Genomic DNA, 20808 nt, shown 5'->3' with positions numbered 1-20808 from the left:
TCATCCATTTCTAAATGATAGTTTCATGGAACCAAAGAAAAGAGAGAAGGTGTATCCAAAATTTCTTGGAATGGCTACTTCATTTTTACAGCTACATTGTTAAGAATTGCTACCTCTGCCTATGGAATTAAAGATAAAGATAAATTACTTTGCCCAAAAGTGCAGAATCACAATCTCCTTAGCCATTACAAAAAGTCACAATTCTTCAACTTCTCCTACTGCCCAGGAACTTAGTTCAAATTCTTGAGTACAGCCTGACCACAGTCTACTTTTCCAGCCCAATCCTTTCCAGCCCAACGAGAACCTACATGCACAATACTTTTCAAGCATTTCCTATGTTAGTGTGTTCTGTTTACGCTATTGAAAATCTCTCTTCCTACCCCAATTTTGTCTGGAAAAAGTTTCAAATCCTAGTGAAATTCAAGTGCTAGTCTCCTCTGAAAAGTTCTTCTTATCTGCTCAGGCACTAACTGGCTCTTTCTGCTACCATATTATAGTATACAAACCTTGCAAAAGCGAGCACCCTGCTCATTCTGTGAGACAAAGGCAATGTTCCTTCATCTTTGTAATTCTAGCCCTCAGCACAAGGCCTGGAACATGGCAAATATCTATTTAATAAGTGTTTGTTGAATGGTGAATGCTGAGAGACAACTAGAAAGCATCGTTTGAATATAAAATCATTTTTGTATCCTCTGTATGTAGGGCATGCTAGAATGTTTTTATATTGGTATTTGAAATCAAACAAAAGTAGAATAAATCAGTTAGAGCCATTATGATGCAGTGAGCACATCAGGTTAAAGGGAGCAATAACTAACTTTAATAAGAAATACAAATTTAAAAATGTGGTAGGTCTAAAGAAGACTTTAGGAGACGTCTATTTCTCTGGAAAGGACAGTCCCCTGATTTCAAAGTCATAACAAGTATATATGCAATTTCCATACCATTTATTGTCATCAATATGGATGAGTTTGCCTGGTTGTATGACCTCGTCATTTAGGTAGCAGTCACACTGAGATTTTGGAACACAATTCTCTTCATTATTATGGTACATTCCATCAGGGCAAGTGCATCCATCAACTGGAACATCTTCTACATCACAGCTCCTATCTCTCTCTGACAATGATCGACAAGAACTATTGCAGGCTTTTACACTGTACTTGAAAACCAGGCCACTTGGGCAAGAGTGATCTGTTGGTATAGGAATAAAAAATATTAAATATGTATTCATCCAGGAAAAGTAGCAATTCTATTTCATCTTGATGTTTATAGATATTATAGTGAATTATTCACAATTGAGGTTATGAATAGTCAAGAAAAAGTTACTTGCTGTTCACTGGTATTTTTCATTCTTTTTTTTATTTGCAGTCAATATTGAGTCCCTACTATATGTTTACATATTCTGCTGGGGATAAAGCCCATAAACAAGCTAGGAAATACACTGCTATCATGTGACTTATATTTCTGGAGAAAGGACAATTGTGGCACGTGCTATAAAGAAGCAAGATGGGAAGCTCTAAGTATGTACAACTGGGAGCTTGCAGTCCATGTAGAGCAGGAAAGCTTCCTAGAGAAAGGTAATTCTATGCCTGGGGAACAGCCTATGTCAGAAGACAGGGAAATTCTTTCAAAGAGCAAGAAGAGTAGAAGGTATAAGCCCAGACACAAAATCAGTGATTAGAACTTGCAGGGCCCTCTTAGTTTGCTCTTTAGCCTTAGAGCAATGAGAAGCCATTGACTCATTTTAGACTGAAATATCAAATGATCAGGTTAGGGTTTTTTTTTATTTTTTTTAACATTTATTTATTTTTTAAGAGACAGAGAGAGACAGAGCATGAGCAGGGGAGGTGGAGAGAGAGGGAGACACAGAATCTGAAGCAGGCTCCCGGCTCTGAGCTGTCAGCACACAGCCCAACGCGGGCTCAAACTCATGAACCGTGAGATCATGACCTGAGCCGAAGTTGGTCGCTTAACTGACTGAGTCACCTAGGCGCCCCGATCAGGTTAGTTTTAGTTGGTTTTACTTTAAAGATTATCCTGACTTCTTTGTAGAAAAAGTGGATATTAAAGGAAGCAATTGATATAACCCAGGAGAAAAAAAAAAGAGGTTTTTTTTTTTTTTTGAAGTAGGTTGGTGGCCATAGAGATGGAGAGATGCGAATGTATTTGAGAGAAATTTCGGAAGTGAACTTGACAGACCTTTGATGGGAAATGAGCTATGAGGTATTGTGATCTACAAGACATGTATTTCTATAAAGGTTTCTTTTTTTTGGGTAAGCCAAGTATTTTTCTGAAGTCATATTCAAATACTACAATAAATATGTTTTAAAAAATGCAAGATTCAATAAATATGATAGTTGAACTCCTAATTTAGTTATTTTTATTTTCTTAAAAATGTCACTAATATTTAACACTTCAAAATGTAGTAGGAGTTGGAATATTAAATTTCAGCATATAATAACTGAACAGAAACCCATGTTAATATATAAATATGTATATATTCTGTTCTTATTTAAATCAAGATCAAAGAATCAAGAAGTAAAACTGCATGGATAACTCAAACATATTTAAAAAAAAAACAGGAAATCATCTTTGAAAGAACCAAGTACAAGTTTGTAAATACGTTTCTAAACTACACACACACACAGACACACACACACACACACACACACACACACACACTATAGTAAAAGTGAGAAGGGAGTCATCTAAAGCCCCTGTCCTGCTTACCACATAGTCCAGTTCTCCATTCCACTATGTATGTTTCTTTCTCAGCACACGCTTTTACATAGTTGCCTAAAATCGTGCACAAACAATCTTCACTGTTGTCACAAGTGCAAGTGTATTTTTTGCATTCCTTTAAGAAATAAATGCATATTACTTTATGAAAATGTTCACAAGAACAGGTAAACTGGGTATCTTAATTCAGTTTATAACCACTCCTCTTTCTTGAAAATAATCTGTCTTGAACTTTGGGAAATACTTCCTTTTGAAATATGCAAAGTAGTAAATCAATTATTAACTAAGTTTTCCACAAACTTAGAAAACTCAGAAAGAGGAACTTATTTATTCAAGATTTTTCTCATTCCAGGGGTGCTTGGGTGGCTCAGTAGGTTAAGTGTCCAACTTCAGCTCAGTTCATGAGCTCATTGTTCGTGGGTTCGAGCCCCACATCATTCTCTGTGCTGACAACTCAGGGCCTGTTTCCCTATCTCTCTGCATTCCCCAGCTCACGCTCTGTCTCTCTCTCTCTCTCAAAAAAAAAATAAATAAATATTAAAAAAAAAGATTTTTCTCATTCCAACTTATTTGCCAGTAATGTTTTTTTTAATTAGTATGTCTAACAACTGAATAATGTTAAGTTTAAAGCTATGTCTTAATGTACTGACAGTGCCTGTTATTTGAAAAATTTTAATGTCTACAGGCTTCTATTGATATTATCAGAATAGTTTGCAAAAAGAGCTGTTAATCTTAGACCCTCACATACCTCATGATATAGTTTAGGATTCACAATTGGATGGCAGGAAGCAAAAGGCCCACTTGAATCAAGAAGAATTCCACAGTGCTTTTCAGCATATCTTTCTGGAAGAAATTTAATGCACTCAAAATTAGTATCAGTAATGTCATAATTTTTAATTGAAAATGTGTGATTGTGTGTTTAAAGTGTTTTTGCGGGGCACCTGGGTGGCTCAGTTGGTTAAGAGCTTAACTCTTGATTCTGCTTCAGGTCATGATCTCAGGATCATGAGATAGAGCCCCATATCAGGCTCTGAGCAGAGCATGGAGCCTGCTTGGGATTCTCTCTCTCCCTTGCTCTCTGCCCCTCGCTGCACCCCCAACCCCCGGCCACCACAAAATAAATAAACTTTAAAAAGTTAAACAGTAAAATGTTTTTGCTAGAACATATCTAACTTATTATCAATATATACAAAAATAGCATGATATAACCAGAAACACCTTAAACTAAGAGGCAAAATCTTTCTTTTTTTAAATTGAAGTACAAACACACAATATTACACTAGTTTTAGGTGTACAACATAGGGATTGGACAACTCTATACATTATGCTGCATTCACAAGTGTAGTTACCATCTGTCACCATACAATGCTATTCCAATACCAATACCACTGAATATATTCCCTATGCTGTTCCTTTCAACCCAATGACTTACTTATTCCATAACTGGAATAAGTGGAAAAATCTTTATTAGCTTCATATATTTGTACTAAATCAGTTAACCTGTTTGCAAAATGCAATTTCTACCAAAAAAAAAATGGGACTAAGGGAACCAGATTATTTATTCAGGTACATAGCAAGTGGGTAAATGAAATCATCACAACACCAGCACCACCTCGCCCCATTGCCACAATAATCATGTCAGTTTTAGGACAAGCAGTATCAACAATTCAAACACACATTTTATTTTTTACGGGCTGAATTGATATTTGGTTGCTTCGTAAATCACTTCTTGTATTAAATTAACAGAAAATGAAGTTCACAAAAATAACATCTGAGTAACAAATGCTTTGCTCAATGATTTGCAAATACTTAAAGATGATGTCAGTGACTAGAAGAAGGATTGCTAATTTTTTTAACCATCTTTCAATTGGCTTTTAAAAGTTACTGTCACCAGGATGCAATAAAGAAGCTGACTGAATCTATTAAGAGGACATTGAGGCCAATTGTTTCTAGGTGTGCCTGGGTGGCTCAGTCAGTTAAGCATCTGACTTTGATCTCATGATTTGTGAGTTTGAGTCTGGAGACTGCTTTGGATTCTGTGTCCCTCTCTCTCTCTCTGCTCCTCCCCTGCTTGTGCTCTCGCTCTCTCTCAAAAATAAATAAATAAACATTTAAAAAATAAATAAAAATAAAAGGACATTGAGGCCAATTATTCCTAAAATTTTGACAAACTTGTAACCAGGTATTACCATTTTTTATGTTAATATTACTAACAGCTTATTACAGCAGTTTCATTTTCTGTATTTTATTTTAAGTTAAATACAAAAGATTGAAAATAGAAATAGTTAATTTATATAGCTCTCAAAAGTGTTAATATAGTCTCCTTAACAAAAATTGGCTTGGGTTCTTATGAGATATACATTTGTTTTCATTTATTCTCATTTTAATTATTTTCATTGCAACACCTGCAAAACAAAATAACATGAAAATTGAACCTTCAAATGCATATTACCATGTGGATGTTAATGCTTCTATCAACCCCTTTCATTAGTCAAAACAAGTAGATGAAACTTTCAAAAGAAATTGCTTTGTAATTTTTAAATATTGTCAAAAGCTGATCAGACATGTGCTTCAAATATGGAGATTAATTTAGAGACAACTGATTAACATATAAACAATATATTTTAACTTACTTTCCGTTGAATTCCATTATTTACGAAAGAAGTAACATAAAGTATTTGTTAAAATCAACAACACTAAGTATGGGAAAAATCAGAGCAAGTCTTTGATTCAAAATACTTGAATTATCAGAAACAGACCGATAAATACAGAGGACAAACTGATGTTTGCCCGAGGGGAAGGAGATTGGGGGATGGGCAAAATGGGTGAAGGGGAATGGGAGATACAGACTTGTAGTTATGGAATGCATAAGTCCCAGGGATAAAAGGTGCAGTATAGGGGATGTAATCCGTTGTGTTGTAATGACATGGTATGGTGACAGACAGTAGCTACACTTGTGGTAAGCATGACATATTGTATAGACTCGTAGAATCACAATGCTGTGCACCTGAAATCAACGTAACATTGGGTGTCACCTGTACTTCAATAAAAATATTTTAATTAAATAAATAAAAATAAAATACTTGGGTGACAGATTCATCTTTAACCCTTATTAAGTACACTCTATCTGGAGTCCATTATCAACATCAACCTTAATGGAGATAACAACTACGTCCGTGCTCTTCATGAGTGTTTGTGGGAATAAATGGAACCAATATTTATGGAAGTCTTCGGTAAGCTAAAACATGAGCTGAATCCTACAAGTGTAAAGTTCTCCTCGTAAGATCTGTATTTGGGGGTTGGTATAATCAACAGACATGATAGCAGTAGTTAGGAGATGTGGATCTAGCTACAGCTCTATTGTTAAGTAGCTGAGCAATTTGGGGGAGTCTCATTTTTTCAACCAATGATCGTTTCCATGCCTAAAATAAAGGGTAAGAATAATAAATGAAATGATCTGTAAAATTTCCTCTAACCCTACTATTCTATAGCTATGGAGAAAACTGTCAAAGAAGGAAAAGAATGGGTATAGAAAAAGACAAATATGTTGATCCCTCTCCCCAATGAAAGATGTGTTTTCTAGTTGCGCTCTCAGCCAGCCAGTTTCTCCGCTGTTCCCTGTAAAACAGGTACAGTAAAACAAGCACTAGCTAAAAGCAGGATTATCTGAGAGTCTCATATTATTAACAGAATAAGTATACAATTCCTAGTACCAAATATTTAATCACAGAGTTTAATGTTCAATTACCAATACCTTTTTCTATACTGATGCACGAAGTGGGGTTTCCTTTAGGACAGGGCATCATTTCCCAAGAATCAGCAAATGCCTGAGACGTTTTCTCCAATATATTCTGACTTGATATGAAATCATCCTCTGCTCTGTTGTTGTAGGAACCACAGAGTCCTGTATAGAGCACAGAACAAATTTTAACATTTCCTCACCTACTCACCTTTTTGGATTCATAGTCTCACCTCATATTCAGTTCTTCACTCAAATCAAAACACATAGAAGCTACCTGAGCGTGTATGTCTTGGTTAGTCTTTACACATACAAGCAAAATTCATGACACTTCAGGTTAATATCCCATTTTATTCAAATACCAGGAGCACTGAGACACTATTTTCCATAAATATTGTGTGTTTCCTGTTTGTCACTATAGCTTACTTAACCTCCTCTGACAAGGTGGGGGGAAACATGCTTACAAATAGGATGTTTGGGACTGCACATTTTCAGTTGTAGTGTGGAGAGTTGAATCATGTTAAGGGCCATATGCATTTGATCTGGATCCAGGGATTACATTTTTTTCCCTATGTATAAATAAGTCACCTTTTCAAGTAAAGACATGGTGCAAAAGCTTAGACTTTTGAAATTAGTAGCTGTGGGATTTGCCACTGTTTTGTTTTATCTGACATCCATGACACTATGTGGGAGCTGATTTCTATGACAGAAAACAGCAGTGAAAGATAAGAACATGTGATCTATCAGCAGGAAGACAAATTGTAATGTAGCTTGTGTTTGAAACTTGATATTCAAAAGATGTCTAAGTATAATATTTTCATCTTCTACAGGCAAAAGCTCTGATAATCTACATTAGCAAAGTGATATATATCCTATCTTATCAAACCTGACTTTAAAACGCCTTAATTCAAAAACCTTAAATTTGTGGAAAACCATTTAGGAATAGATTTTGTAATAAATAAAACCATCTTTACTGTAAGTTGAAACTGTTTGACTGCAATATTGAAAGGAATATTAAGTAAAAATGCTTTATGGCGTAATGTCAGTAATTGAGAAACAATTGAAAATTAAAATAAGTGATACTAACATTAGAACCTTGGAAATAAAAACATATCCAGGGGACTTACCTACAGTGTCTGTGAATTGGTTGGGTGGCATGGAAACATATAATTGCATCACAGGAACAATCTGTATCTGCATCTTTACATGAAAGTTTGTTTCTACTTGAAGGTATGAGGAAGATGCTTTGAAGATCTGCATTTGGTCTGTTAAAATAGTTATTAACATTAAGAGTAATAATTTAAATAGTGAACAATTTTTAATTCATTAAAATGGTTTTATATTTTCATATGTGTTAAAAAACACACATTTGATATCCTTAAAAATTGAATAAGTGAATGCATCTTACATTTAAGTGGATTTATTAAACTTACCTGAATAATAATAACCTTGATTTCTAATCTTATCATTTGTGACTGTTCCATCTCTATTGAATATATATTTGTCAACTGAAATAGACTGATATTTAAAACAATTGTTAGTTCATGTTATTTTGTAATACTAATTCATTTTAAAGCAATATATGCACCTTCATTTTTATGCCATAAAGTGTTTAATTTTACTAGATTAATTTTATTTTATTATTTTAATAATAAATAAAATACAAATAAAATAATATTATATTTTTATTATATATAATTACTATGATGATGATAAATAAATAATAATTATCATTTACTAATAATAAAAACAGATACAGAGTGCTAACGGGGGAGGGACAGAGAGATAGGGAGACACAGAATCTGAAGCAGGCTCCAGGCTCTGAGCTGTTAGCACAGAGCCTGACTCAGGTCTTGAACCCATGAACGGGGAGATCATGACCTGAGCCGAAGTTGGATGCTGAACTGACTGAGCCACCCAGGCACTCCTTAAATTAGTTTTTAATATCTAAAATATAGAACATTTTTTAAGCACTCCTCATATGTTTTTTCATTGCTTCTTATACCAATTCTTTGAGAAGGATTGTAAGGAACTTCCATCCCTAATTTGTAGATGAGGAAACTGAAACTCAAGAAGATAACTTAAATTTCTAAATGTCAAAAGCCTTCTAAGTACCAAAGGCAAGTCTCAATGTCCTCCCTCACCATTTAGGTCTATTTCCTTTTACAATGTCACTTCCAAATACATGAAATTCTAAACAAATATAATTGCCTTTTAAATGGCCCACAGAATTTAATAATTTAATAAGCACATTAGTTGATCTGTAATTAGTGCATTAGTTGTATACGTATGATAACTTTTATGTACTTAAGGATCCTTAGAAGTATCTACCTCTTCCAGGGACATTATCAATTTTCTGTACAATATCACTTGTTATTTCAATTTACAGAGTAAAGCCTCTCTTCTACCACAAAAATTCTGAATTTGTGAAGTAATTGATTTTATTTTTCTCTGGATAAACTTTAGGGAGTAGACTACTCACCGAATTCAAGAGGAGTGTAACACTATTTAAGCACGTTCCTGACTGACCATTTGGACAGGGACGAAGTTCAACGCTAATAGACCAATCTTTATCCTGTTAAAAAACGCATTTCATTGATATATTTATTAAATGTCATTGATTATATGCTATTACTGCATGATTCATTCACAATGCATGTTTGCATTTAAAACATGTACAATTCCTACATATAATCTGTCTGCTCTGAAAGTAAAACCTCGTTCAGTCCATGGTAAGTGTAGAAATGGCCACTTTACAGAAGGTCCAAGTATCTTCCATAAACTATATCTGATTGGTGGGTTATTATAGTCTGATGGGTGGGTTTTCATAGTCCTCATTTTTTTCTTTTATCTTTACTTTTTGTTATCTCCTCCAAGGGAATGTGCTGCATTGCAGAGACGAATAGGAATTAGAGATGACATAGCTTGTTTATTCTCTGGACAATCCACAATGTCTGTTTAAACCCAATGTGAAAGGTATTTAATTTGTAAAACCATAATATAAGTCATGTCAAACATTGACTTCCAGTTCTCTCCGCACGATCTAGGAATCTAATATAGGAGAAGCAAATATTCCACATATTTTGGTGTTATTTCCCTTTCAGTTTGCCCGTCCCCCACCCTCACAGATTATGTGAGGAGCATAAAAGGAAGAAAGATTTGGAAAATGGTCTTTTAGTAGCCAGGACAGAATTGTTCAGACTACTGGACTTGAGCCATCCCTCTCACTTTAGGAGTCACAAATTCTGCTCATCTTGGTTCCTTACCAAAAGATTAAACAAAATTATATTTTCAGGCTGGCTATAGGCACAAGATACAAGATGGAATTCCCCTTTTATTGAAATCCAGATTACTTAAAATTTTAGTACTGAACAGGATTTAAAAGTCAGGATAGCTTCTATCATACTAGTGATATTATATTATAAAAACTAAAAATAAATGTAAAGGCGTAACTATGAAAAAGGAAGATGTTTCATGGAACATAAAAGATAGTTTCAATTGAGGCACTAGTGAAAACATGCAAAGAAAAGTAGAAGAAAATATTTTTCCAGTGTACTTAGAAAATTATTAGTGATGAAGGGAATTTTGGGGTTTGTTGGTTTGTTTAGCAAGGAATTTCTAAGAAGTGCAGGTAATACTTATGGTCAATGTCAACATGTGACAGAAAACAGATACCAAAATATGTAACAAATAATTGAAGGGCTGCTTGTTATTTATTTTTTAAATAGTAATTTGAAGTGAAGATTGTGTTTTAAATTGGATGAAAAACAGCTTGGCACGTGCATCAGTTTTCTCAACTGTTCCAGGCTATTACGTACGTGGATGGCCAAGAAATGACAGTTTCCAGGATGGTTATATTTAACACCGTCAAAGGTGGTGATTGAACTTCCTTCCACCTTACATCTTCCAGGACATAATGCTTCAGTGCAAGACCACTTTGCTTCTTGGCATGTGCTGGTAAAATGCAATGGTTACATTAAAGGTCATCAGCTGTGTTTTCTCTATGGCCAAAATAAATATGCCAACATTAAAAATCAAAATTTAAACTAAGACATTTACTTAAGTTTTATTAGACCATCTTTTTTTAAGTTTTTAAGTAATCTCTACAACCCAACATGGGGTTCGAACTCATGACCCCAAGATCAAGAGTCACATGTCTTCAAACAGAGCCAGCCAGGAGCCCCTATTAGACCACCTTTGTTTCCCACTCAACATCTCAACTCTGATCAAATGTCTCATGGATGGTGGCATCCTGTTTTTTTTAAAGACTTGAATTCCATGAACTAAAATAATAGCTTCGGCCTGAATTAAACATATAAAAACTTTCAAACTGGATTTCAGGTTTGTTTAAATGGAACCCATTTCACTACTAGTACTAAGACACCTGCTAAATGCCACACTGTAGACCTGCAGTGTTCAATATAGCATAGACACATATAGCTATTGATTACTTGAAAGTGACTCATCCAGATTGAGATCTGCTGTAAACGTAAAATACACACAGACTTCTAAGACTTAATCTGAAAAACGGATCATAAAATCTCTCATTAACTTTGCATACTAATTTCATTTTTAAATGATAATACTGTATTTTGGGTATATAAAATACAGAATTAAAATTCATTCTACCTCTTTCTTTTTGCTTTTTAAAAATGCATCAACTAAAAAGTGTTAAATTATATATGTGGGTCATATTTGTGACTCACGTGATATTTCTCCTGGATAGCACTGTCATAGATATTCAATAAATCATAGCTATTGTTATATACAATTATTACTAATGCATTATGACCACACTAACAAGAACATTTCTCATTTATAAAGAACATATTATAATATCAATAATAGATTAGCTTTCATTGAGTCAGATTATTTCCCTACAAGGGCATAATACATTTCTAGAAAAGTCCTCTGGACTTCTGCACAAATTTGGAGTTTCAGAGAAAAGTTGTAATGAGGAATGGGGAACTCTCTCTGATCAACATATTGCTGCTGAACTCAAATAGTCCACACTAATTTTTGGCACATTAAAATTCACTCATTAAATATATCCATAAATATTATAAATATATATAATACATAAATAAAAATATATAAATAAAGATTAAATATGCCTTCACCAATGTAGCCTCATAAATATTATTTGAAAAGTATTGGATTATTTCTGATTATACATTTTATTAAATATTCTTGGCATTTTGCACAATTATTGTTTCCTTGTTGCAACCATACTCATATTATTCTTTGCTCTATGTTTGCAACCACTAATTGGCTTACTATTTGAAACACTATTTCAGTTAGTGAAAAGCATTACCTTTTAAAGATACATAGAAAGTGTATACTTTTATTTTAAAAACACACTAAACTTTCCTTAAAAGATAAAAGGCAAATATGAACACAGAAAATACAGTGAGGTTGCATTTTATTTCTGGAAAGTTTAATTTAAGGGTGTACTTAGGAATTATTTCAAATTGATTAAACTATTAGTATTATTTTGCTATTAATAAAATGTGGGCAAAAAGCATGCACATACCACTGAGAACCACAAGGACCATCTCGGACTTCTCCTGACTGATAGATCTTTCCATTTGATTCACAGGGACATTTAGCCTTTAATACGCATCTCCCTTTTTCTCCAATATCGTCCAATAGGTAACCTGGAATAAGTATATTGTATTAATCTCAGAATTATATAAACATCAGTAAATTCTCAAGCAGTGAATTGTGAAATCACTCTTGAGCTAGTTGTTTTTTTTTAATAAAATTTTTAAGTGTATATTTGTTTTTAAGACAGGGAGAGACAGAGCATGAGTGGAGGAGGGGTGGAGAGAGGGAAACACAGAATCCGAGGCAGGCTCCAGGCTCTGAGCCATCAGCACAGAGCTCAGTGCAAGACTCAGGTCTCAAACCCACAACTGTGGGATTATGATCTGAACCTAAGTCTGACGCTTAACTGACTGAGCCACCCAGGTGCTCCTGAACTAGTTCCTTCAAGTGTAAACATCCACTTGAAATGGTAAGTTCCATTTAAGCAATTACTCCAGTTTGAGAACTGGCAAGAGTATAATTTACTGAGCCATAGAGTATTTCTACTGAGCCCAATATAAGACTAGAGGATGATCTGTGGAGCACCATGGCCCTTAGGTACCATAGACATAGACATACACATTAACTTTGTAAGTCTCTCTCTTGCCCTCTTCTGCAGTTTGCTAGAAGGATGGATTATGAATAGATGATTTCATTAAATATCTAGTTAGAAATAAGACCCACCAGCTTTCTCCTCTAAGGTTTTGATGGTTTCCTGTCTCACATTCAGGTCCTTTATCCATTTTGAGTTTATTTTTGTGAATGGTGTGAGAAAGTGGTCTAGTTTCAACCTTCTGCATGTTGCTGTCCAGTTCCCCCAGCACCATTTGTTAAAGAGACTGTCTTTTTTCCATTGGATGTTCTTTCCTGCTTTGTCAAAGATGAGTTGGCCATACGCTTGTGGGTCTAGTTCTGGGGTTTCTATTCTATTCCATTGGTCTATGTGTCTGTTTTTATGCCAATACCATGCTGTCTTGATGATTACAGCTTTGTAGTAGAGGCTAAAGTCTGGGATTGTGATGCCTCCTGCTTTGGTCTTCTTCTTCAAAATTACTTTGGCTATTCGGGGTCTTTTGTGGTTCCATATGAATTTTAGGATTGCTTGTTCTAGTTTCGAGAAGAATGCTGGTACAATTTTGATTGGGATTGCATTGAATGTGTAGATAGCTTTGGGTAGTATTGACATTTTGACAATATTTATTCTTCCAATCCATGAGCAGGGAATGACCTCTCTGACCTCAGCCGTAGCAATCTCTTACTTGACACATCCCCAAAGGCAAGGGAATTAAAAGCAAAAGTGAATTACTGGGACCTTATGAAGATAAAAAGCCTCTGCACAGCAAAGGAAACAACCAACAAAACTAAAAGGCAACCAATGGAATGGGAAAAGATATTTGCAAATGACATATCGGACAAAGGGCTAGTATCCAAAATCTATAAAGAGCTCACCAAACTCCACACCCGAAAAACAAATAACCCAGTGAAGAAATGGGCAGAGAACATGAATAGACACTTCTCTAAAGAAGACATCCGGATGGCCAACAGGCACATGAAAAGATGTTCAACGTCGCTCCTTATCAGGGAAATACAAATCAAAACCACACTCAGATATCACCTCACGCCAGTCAGAGTGGCCAAAATGAACAAATCAGGAGACTATAGATGCTGGAGAGGATGTGGAGAAACGGGAACCCTCTTGCACTGTTGGTGGGAATGCAAATTGGTGCAGCTGCTCTGGAAAGCAGTGTGGAGGTTCCTCAGAAAATTAAAAATAGACCTACCCTATGACCCAGCAATAGCACTGCTAGGAATTTATCCAAGGGATACAGGAGTACTGATGCATAGGGGCACTTGTACCCCAATGTTTATAGCAGCACTCTCAACAATAGCCAAATTATGGAAAGAGCCTAAATGTCCATCAACTGATGAATGGATAAAGAAATTGTGGTTTATATTCACAATGGAATACTACGTGGCAATGAGAAAAAATGAAATATGGCCTTTTGTAGCAACGTGGATGGAACTGGAGAGTGTGATGCTAAGTGAAATAAGCCATACAGAGAAAGACAGATACCATATGTGTTCACTCTTATGTGGATCCTGAGAAAGGTAACAGAAACCCATGGGGGAGGGGAAGGAAAAAAAAAAAAAAAGAGGTTAGAGTGGGAGAGAGCCAAAGCATAAGAGACTGTTAAAAACTGAGAACAAACTGAGGGTTGATGGGGGGTGGGAGGGAGGGTAGGGTGGGTGATGGGTATTGAGGAGGGCACCTTTTGGGATGAACACTGGGTGTTGTATGGAAACCAATTTGACAGTAAATTTCATATATTAAATAAATAAATAAATAAAAATTTTAAATAAATAAATAAATAAATAAATAAAACTTTGTATTATTAAAAAAAAAAAAAAGAAAGAAAGAAATAAGACCCACCATACTAGAAGCACTGTTTTCAGTTGTTTCAGTGTAAATACTCTCATAGGGTGTATTACCTTCTGGGCAGGTGCAGCCACTCACACATTCACTGTCTTGAAAAGGAGCCACATTAGAACAAGTTGCAGGGTTTGAGGGACCACATTCTTTGTAGATATGTTTTTCTGGGCATCTAGGTTTTTCTAGAGAAATACAGATATAGGTATACATGGAAATTAGAGGGAAATGAATGTGATAAATAGATAATACTTTAATGGAGATCTTTTCAAATGAGCTTCTTTGAGTCTAATGTTCAAGATATGAGTCAGTCTTTAAAAATATTCAGCACAACTAAATTGTGCCAATTTTTCATGCATTATTTTATGATACAATATTTAATCTGGAGAAAAAATAAAAAAGCAAAGACAAAAATTAGGAGGAAATTTACTTATATATATCATTGCATCTTACTTTGGAATTGATATTCTACTCATATTTTAACTTCTAAGGATTTAGCTAAACATAGGTTGAAAGTATATTTATATTTGTGTGAAACTCATCTCTATGTTTTATTAATTTTTTGAAAGGAAATCATAGTACTAATCAATATACTTTTGATAACTTTTCCACTTACTATTTTCAATTTTTACAGAATTTCTCATTTTTCCCAGTAACTTTTACTAATTGTAAAGACTATAAATTTCCTAACTGAGATCTTAACACAAAGCAGTGCAACTTATGGCAAGTCACTTCACCAATACAGGTCTCAGTTTCCTCACAAGTACCTGTGAGAGATAGGACTCTAACATCTCTAAGATCCCTTTCAGGGCTTACAGTCATTTGAAAAGATTACTTTGAAATATAGCTCAATTTTAAAGTGCTATAGACACTTTCTGGCTTGGAATCTGCAATACAATTTAAAACCTACCGCAAACCACATCAGAATCATCTCGCCAGGATACGTAGGGGCCGGGACCATCTGAGGCACAGAGGCGGGACAATTCTGTGTAAGTGTCACACGTAGAATTTTTGTCTCTATTTTGGCAGTACTCATCAATGCAGATCATTCTGTAGTCATTGGATAAAGTGGTGACCTTTCTACATTTCTCAAAGTAAGTTCCAATAATTTTGTCACAGTGCTACAAAATAAAGCATGAAGTTTTATTGAAACATTAAAAAATGGACAATCAAATAAACATTTAGGAAAAGATAAATTCAGATATGTTTGATTCTGCATGATAACCTGTAGCTTTGGCAGGAAGAGTTGTTGACTTCTGGTTGAAATGGAGAGTATTTAAAGTATTATACTCGGTACAGTGACTCCTAAAAGAACACTTCACTTCTGGCATTTTGGATTGTTGTACAACAGCTTCAAAAATTGTTGTACCTACACTCAACCAGAACTTCTCTAAAGGTGACATGAAGTTTACAACTTGAGAAAACGGAAGGGTGAGAAAAAATAAAGATTGTTGATGCCAGAGAGTGGGATGGTAAATGACTGACACCACAATAGACAGAAGGGACATTGGCCCTTTATCTATTAATCTTCTTATATTTGATGAGCAACCATGGCAGTAAAATAGAGTGAATGTGTGCTTTCTTAGTGGGGGCCATGTGAGTTGGCTCCAGAGACAACATATTTGTTCTCATGTTGGTTAAGAAAGTAAACACATATATTATTGAACCCAAAAATATTTAAATGTCTACATTTTTTAACTACCACATAGCTGTTTTCTATCTTAACATGTTTGTAACAGAGAAATATAAAAACCACTGTTAAGCAAATGTATAATTTGTACCAATTAAGCCTAAGACAACTGATAACATTCTCCAGGTTAGGTATAAGATTAAGTGAAATAAAATCTTCAAGGATTGATTTTCATTTATTATTTTTGTATAGTTTTATCACTAAATTACAGGTTCCTTTAGAGTAAAAAATAGAACGTTGTATCCTCTTGACTTACCACAATATCTTGCATGTAGCAGGTCTTTAATAAATATGCATTAGCTTTGTAATGTGTATTTATTTTGAGAGACATAGAGACAGCATGAGTGGGGAAGGGGCAGAGAGAAGGAAAGTGAGAATCCCAAGCAGGCTCTGCACTGTCAGCACAGGGCCCAATGCACAGCTCAATCTCATGAACCATGAGATCATGACCTGAGCTAAAACCAAGCATTAGAGGCTTAACCGAATGAGCCACCCAGGAGCCCCTGCATTAGCTTTAATATAAATTTATATAATCACTGAACTGACATTTTTGAGCAACCAGGAATAAGTTCTCATACATTGTGCAACTACCACAACAGATAAAACATAAGTCTTGTCCCATCATAGAATGCATAATCTTACAGGGAACATAAAAACATGGGAAATTTTTGTGGATGGTATCTTATCATAAGTAGTAAGGAGTAGCATAGGGTAACAGAGGAAAAAGAGAAGGCAATTCTAACTGAAAACCAAAGAGGGTTTCACAAGAAAGACAGCAGATGATACAGAATGTCATGGCTTAATTTGCTTTGCTAGAAGGTAACAAGATGGTTAGAAATGCAACATCCATTGTCGAGAAAACAAAAAGTCTCTTCTATCCATTCTATCCATACATCTTGATCTGGAAAATTTTGTTCTAGATTGAAACAGGAATATGTGAACATTTATTCAGTCATAAAATAAATGCAACCTATCCTAAAGGACCTGAATGTGAGACAGGAAACCATCAAAACCCTAGAGGAGAAAGCAGGAAAAGACCTCTCTGACCTCAGCCGTAGCAATCTCTTACTTGACACATCTCCAAAGGCAAGGGAATTAAAAGCAAAAATGAACTACTGGGACCTTATCAAGATAAAAATCTTCTGCACAGCAAAGGAAACAACCAACAAAACTAAAAGGCAACCAATGGAATGGGAAAAGATATTTGCAAATGACATATCGGACAAAGGGCTAGTATCCAAAATCTATAAAGAGCTCACCAAACTCCACACCCGAAAAACAAATAACCCAGTGAAGAAATGGGCAGAGAACATAAATAGACACTTGTCTAAAGAAGACATCCGGATGGCCAACAGGCACATGAAAAGATGCTCAACGTCGCTCCTCATCAGGGAAATACAAATCAAAACCACACTCAGATATCACCTCACGCCAGTCAGAGTGGCCAAAATGAACAAATCAGGAGACTATAGATGCTGGAGAGGAGGTGGAGAAATGGGAACCCTCTTGCACTGTTGGTGGGGATGTAAATTGGTGCAGCCACTCTGGAAAACAGTGTGGAGGTTCCTCAAAAAATTAAAAATAGACCTACCCTATGACCCAGCAATAGCACTGCTAGGAATTTACCCAAGGGATACAGGAGTACTGATGCATAGGGGCACTTGTACCCCAATGTTTATAGCAGCGCTCTCAACAATAGCCAAATTATGGAAAGAGCCTAAATGTCCATCAACTGATGAATGGATAAAGAAATTGTGGTTTATATACACAATGGAATACTACGTGGCAATGAGAAAAAATGAAATATGGCCTTTTGTAGCAACGTGGATGGAACTGGAGAGTGTGATGCTAAGTGAAATAAGCCATACAGAGAAAGACAGATACCATATGTGTTCACTCTTATGTGGATCCTGAGAAAGGTAACAGAAACCCATGGGGGAGGGGAAGGAAAAAAAAAAAAAGAGGTTATAGTGGGAGAGAGCCAAAGCATAAGAGACTCTTAAAAACTGAGAACAAACTGAGGGTTGATGGGGGGTGGGAGATGAGTATTGAGGAGGGCACCTTTTGGGATGAGCACTGGGTGTTGTATGGAAACCAATTTGACAATAAACTTCATATATTGAAAAAAAAAACAAAAAACAAAAAACAAAAATAAACATTAAAAAATTAAAAAAAAATGAAAGGTAATAAATGAATACTACAAAGAAGAAAATATTAAAAAATAATGCAACCTATCCTAAACAACAATAACACAACAACAACAGGGGACACCCGGGTTGCTCTGCCATTTAAATGTCTGACTCTTGATTTCAGCTCAGGTCATGATCTCGCATTTGTGAAATGGAGTCCTATGTCCTCTAGCTTCACACTGAGTGTGGAGCCTACTTAAGATTCTCTCTCCCTCTCCTGTCCGCCCCCTCACATACGTGCACACATGTGTGCACATGTGCTCTCCCAATAAATAGATGATAGATAGATAGATAGATAGATAGATAGATAGATAGACAGACAGACAGACGGATGCAACCTATCAAATTCAATGTGACAGAACTACAAAAGTGCAGAAAATTCAGAGAGGGCTATTTTCAAGTATTGTAGTCAAAATAATTACATATAACTCTTTCAAAAAGAAAGCAAAGTATACAAAGTATGACAATTCAGATTGGCTATCTGGGGCAAAAGTAAGGGAGAACAGAAAGTAGTTTTTAGGGACACAGGACATGGATTTCCACAGCATAAGAGCCCATCAATATCCATCAGCAGACTTAATGGAGAGGTGAAGCATGTCAGTTTACAGACAAACTAAAACTCTCTGCAAAAAAATCAGAATTTTACACTAATATATAGTAAACATCATAATGTTTTAGGAAAAAACTTATTTTAGCATCTACAGCTAAACTAAAGCTGAGAAATAGACTATAAGGACATTAGAGAAAAAGTAGTTGCACAATTCCAAGAATAAGGCATGAATGCTTAGAAGAGGATGTTGGGTATCTAAATTGAAACAAAGGGAAATAGTGCTGAAATTTGCTGCTAGGTGAAATATAAATCTCTTACCTGCACGCCATCTTCACAAACATCATAGCTTTTACTAACAGCTTTGGGACAATCACCAGGAATTTTACTATTGGCAATGTGTTCATTGATATCATCTCCTGAAAATGAAAACAAGGCTTAGTTCAAGAGATTCATTATGTACATATACATTATTTTCAAGCTAAATATAGCTAAGTTGACAACATAAATTTTGTTTTATTTTAATGATTTCTTATTCTTTATACAAATGCAAATTTCTGTTAGATTTATCCAAATGTGAGTAATTATTTTCTAATTTTCTTTCAGGAAGCAATTTTCTTAGACCTAATGCATTGAAATCTTACCTGGAGTGCTGTTGAAGTTACCACAGAGACCACAAGTTGGATATTTCTTGTGAAGAGTAAGCTTTTAAAAAAAATTACATGTACATGTTTATAAAATATTGAAAATACCTCAAAATGTAATTTAACCAAACCAAAGGACAGTGTCTATTCATTTTCAATTCTATCTAAGCTGGTTACTTAGGAAGTACTATAGGACGTTTTTTAAATGACCAGGATCTAGAAGTTGGAAATTTCCTGACTCCATCTCTTACTAACTATGTGTCTTTGGGTAGATAATTTAACTTTTATTAGCCTGAATTTCCTGAGTTCTATCACCTATAAAATAAGATTAATAACAGTATGTACTTCAATGTATTTTAAATATTAAATAAGATAATGCTTAGCACGTGAATAATATATAGAGATTTCTCAGTAAACGTTAGCTCTTATTTTCCTTATAATGTATTCTTTTCGTAACTGAAAGCAAAGAACAAAAGGCCCAAGAATGTAAGAAAATCAGAGACAGACTTACTGAGAGTTTGTTATTTTTGTCCCACATTAAAGACATGATTCCTCTGCGGCTATTCAGGACATTATGTTCTCCATATTTTTTAATGTGTATCAATTTATTGTTATATGGCATCTGTACACTGAAAAGTTTAAAGCACAAGTACACATAAGGGTAAGAATAGTGTATGTTTTTCTAATAATTCATGTTCTATATTTAGTATCTCAAATATAATACTGGCTAGTAAATATTGCAGCTTTGTTTTTCCTACCATTTCAGAAGAGACACAATGGCTTTGTTTTTCCAATTTTTGAAAGACTTTTAAAGAACAATGAATAAATCTTTGGGGCTTTGGAGAAATTAAAAAGAAGAAACTGGTGCAGTGTAAGGAATAAATGATCAAATAATTTGAAATGTTCACAAGGAGAATATCATGTCTCAACTTCTTATCCTGAAAACTATTCAAATATTACACCCTTCCAAATATGAATTGCTACTTCTAAAAACAATGACCTAAATTTAATCTATTGAAAAATCTCATATTTTTAACAACAAACATACAAATGAAAATTGAAATACTCTATTAACAGATGTGTTGAATATGCATGTTGTTCCAAATCTAAGTACTCAAAATAGGGAAACAACAAAACTAGTTGTTTGTCCCCACCATGTTATAGGAATAAATATAGTATCTTACAATTCCACATATAACAAAATCTTCTGTCAGACTCCTGTCCAATAGTTTAATATAATGAATGTGAG

General features: G+C 34.8%; 1 protein-coding gene across 1 annotated transcript in view; it reads right to left on the bottom strand.

Moving 5' to 3' along the window:
- The window catches only part of MUC19 (mucin 19, oligomeric), a 116487-nt gene that overhangs the window by 82173 nt on the left and 13506 nt on the right, over positions 1-20808 (bottom strand). Inside the window, 14 exon segments of the mRNA XM_042993686.1 lie at positions 942-1188; positions 2728-2854; positions 3485-3579; positions 6491-6640; positions 7603-7740; positions 7909-7993; positions 8958-9050; positions 10294-10429; positions 12009-12132; positions 14552-14674; positions 15400-15610; positions 19237-19334; positions 19560-19620; positions 20071-20188. Of these exon segments, the coding sequence (XP_042849620.1) occupies positions 942-1188; positions 2728-2854; positions 3485-3579; positions 6491-6640; positions 7603-7740; positions 7909-7993; positions 8958-9050; positions 10294-10429; positions 12009-12132; positions 14552-14674; positions 15400-15610; positions 19237-19334; positions 19560-19620; positions 20071-20188 (1806 nt within the window).

This window comes from Panthera tigris, chromosome B4, assembly GCF_018350195.1.
Source record: "Panthera tigris isolate Pti1 chromosome B4, P.tigris_Pti1_mat1.1, whole genome shotgun sequence".
In the NCBI taxonomy this organism is placed as follows: domain Eukaryota; kingdom Metazoa; phylum Chordata; class Mammalia; order Carnivora; family Felidae; genus Panthera; species Panthera tigris.
The sequence above is the reverse complement of the archived record's forward strand: the minus strand, read 5'-3'. Positions and strand labels throughout refer to the sequence as shown.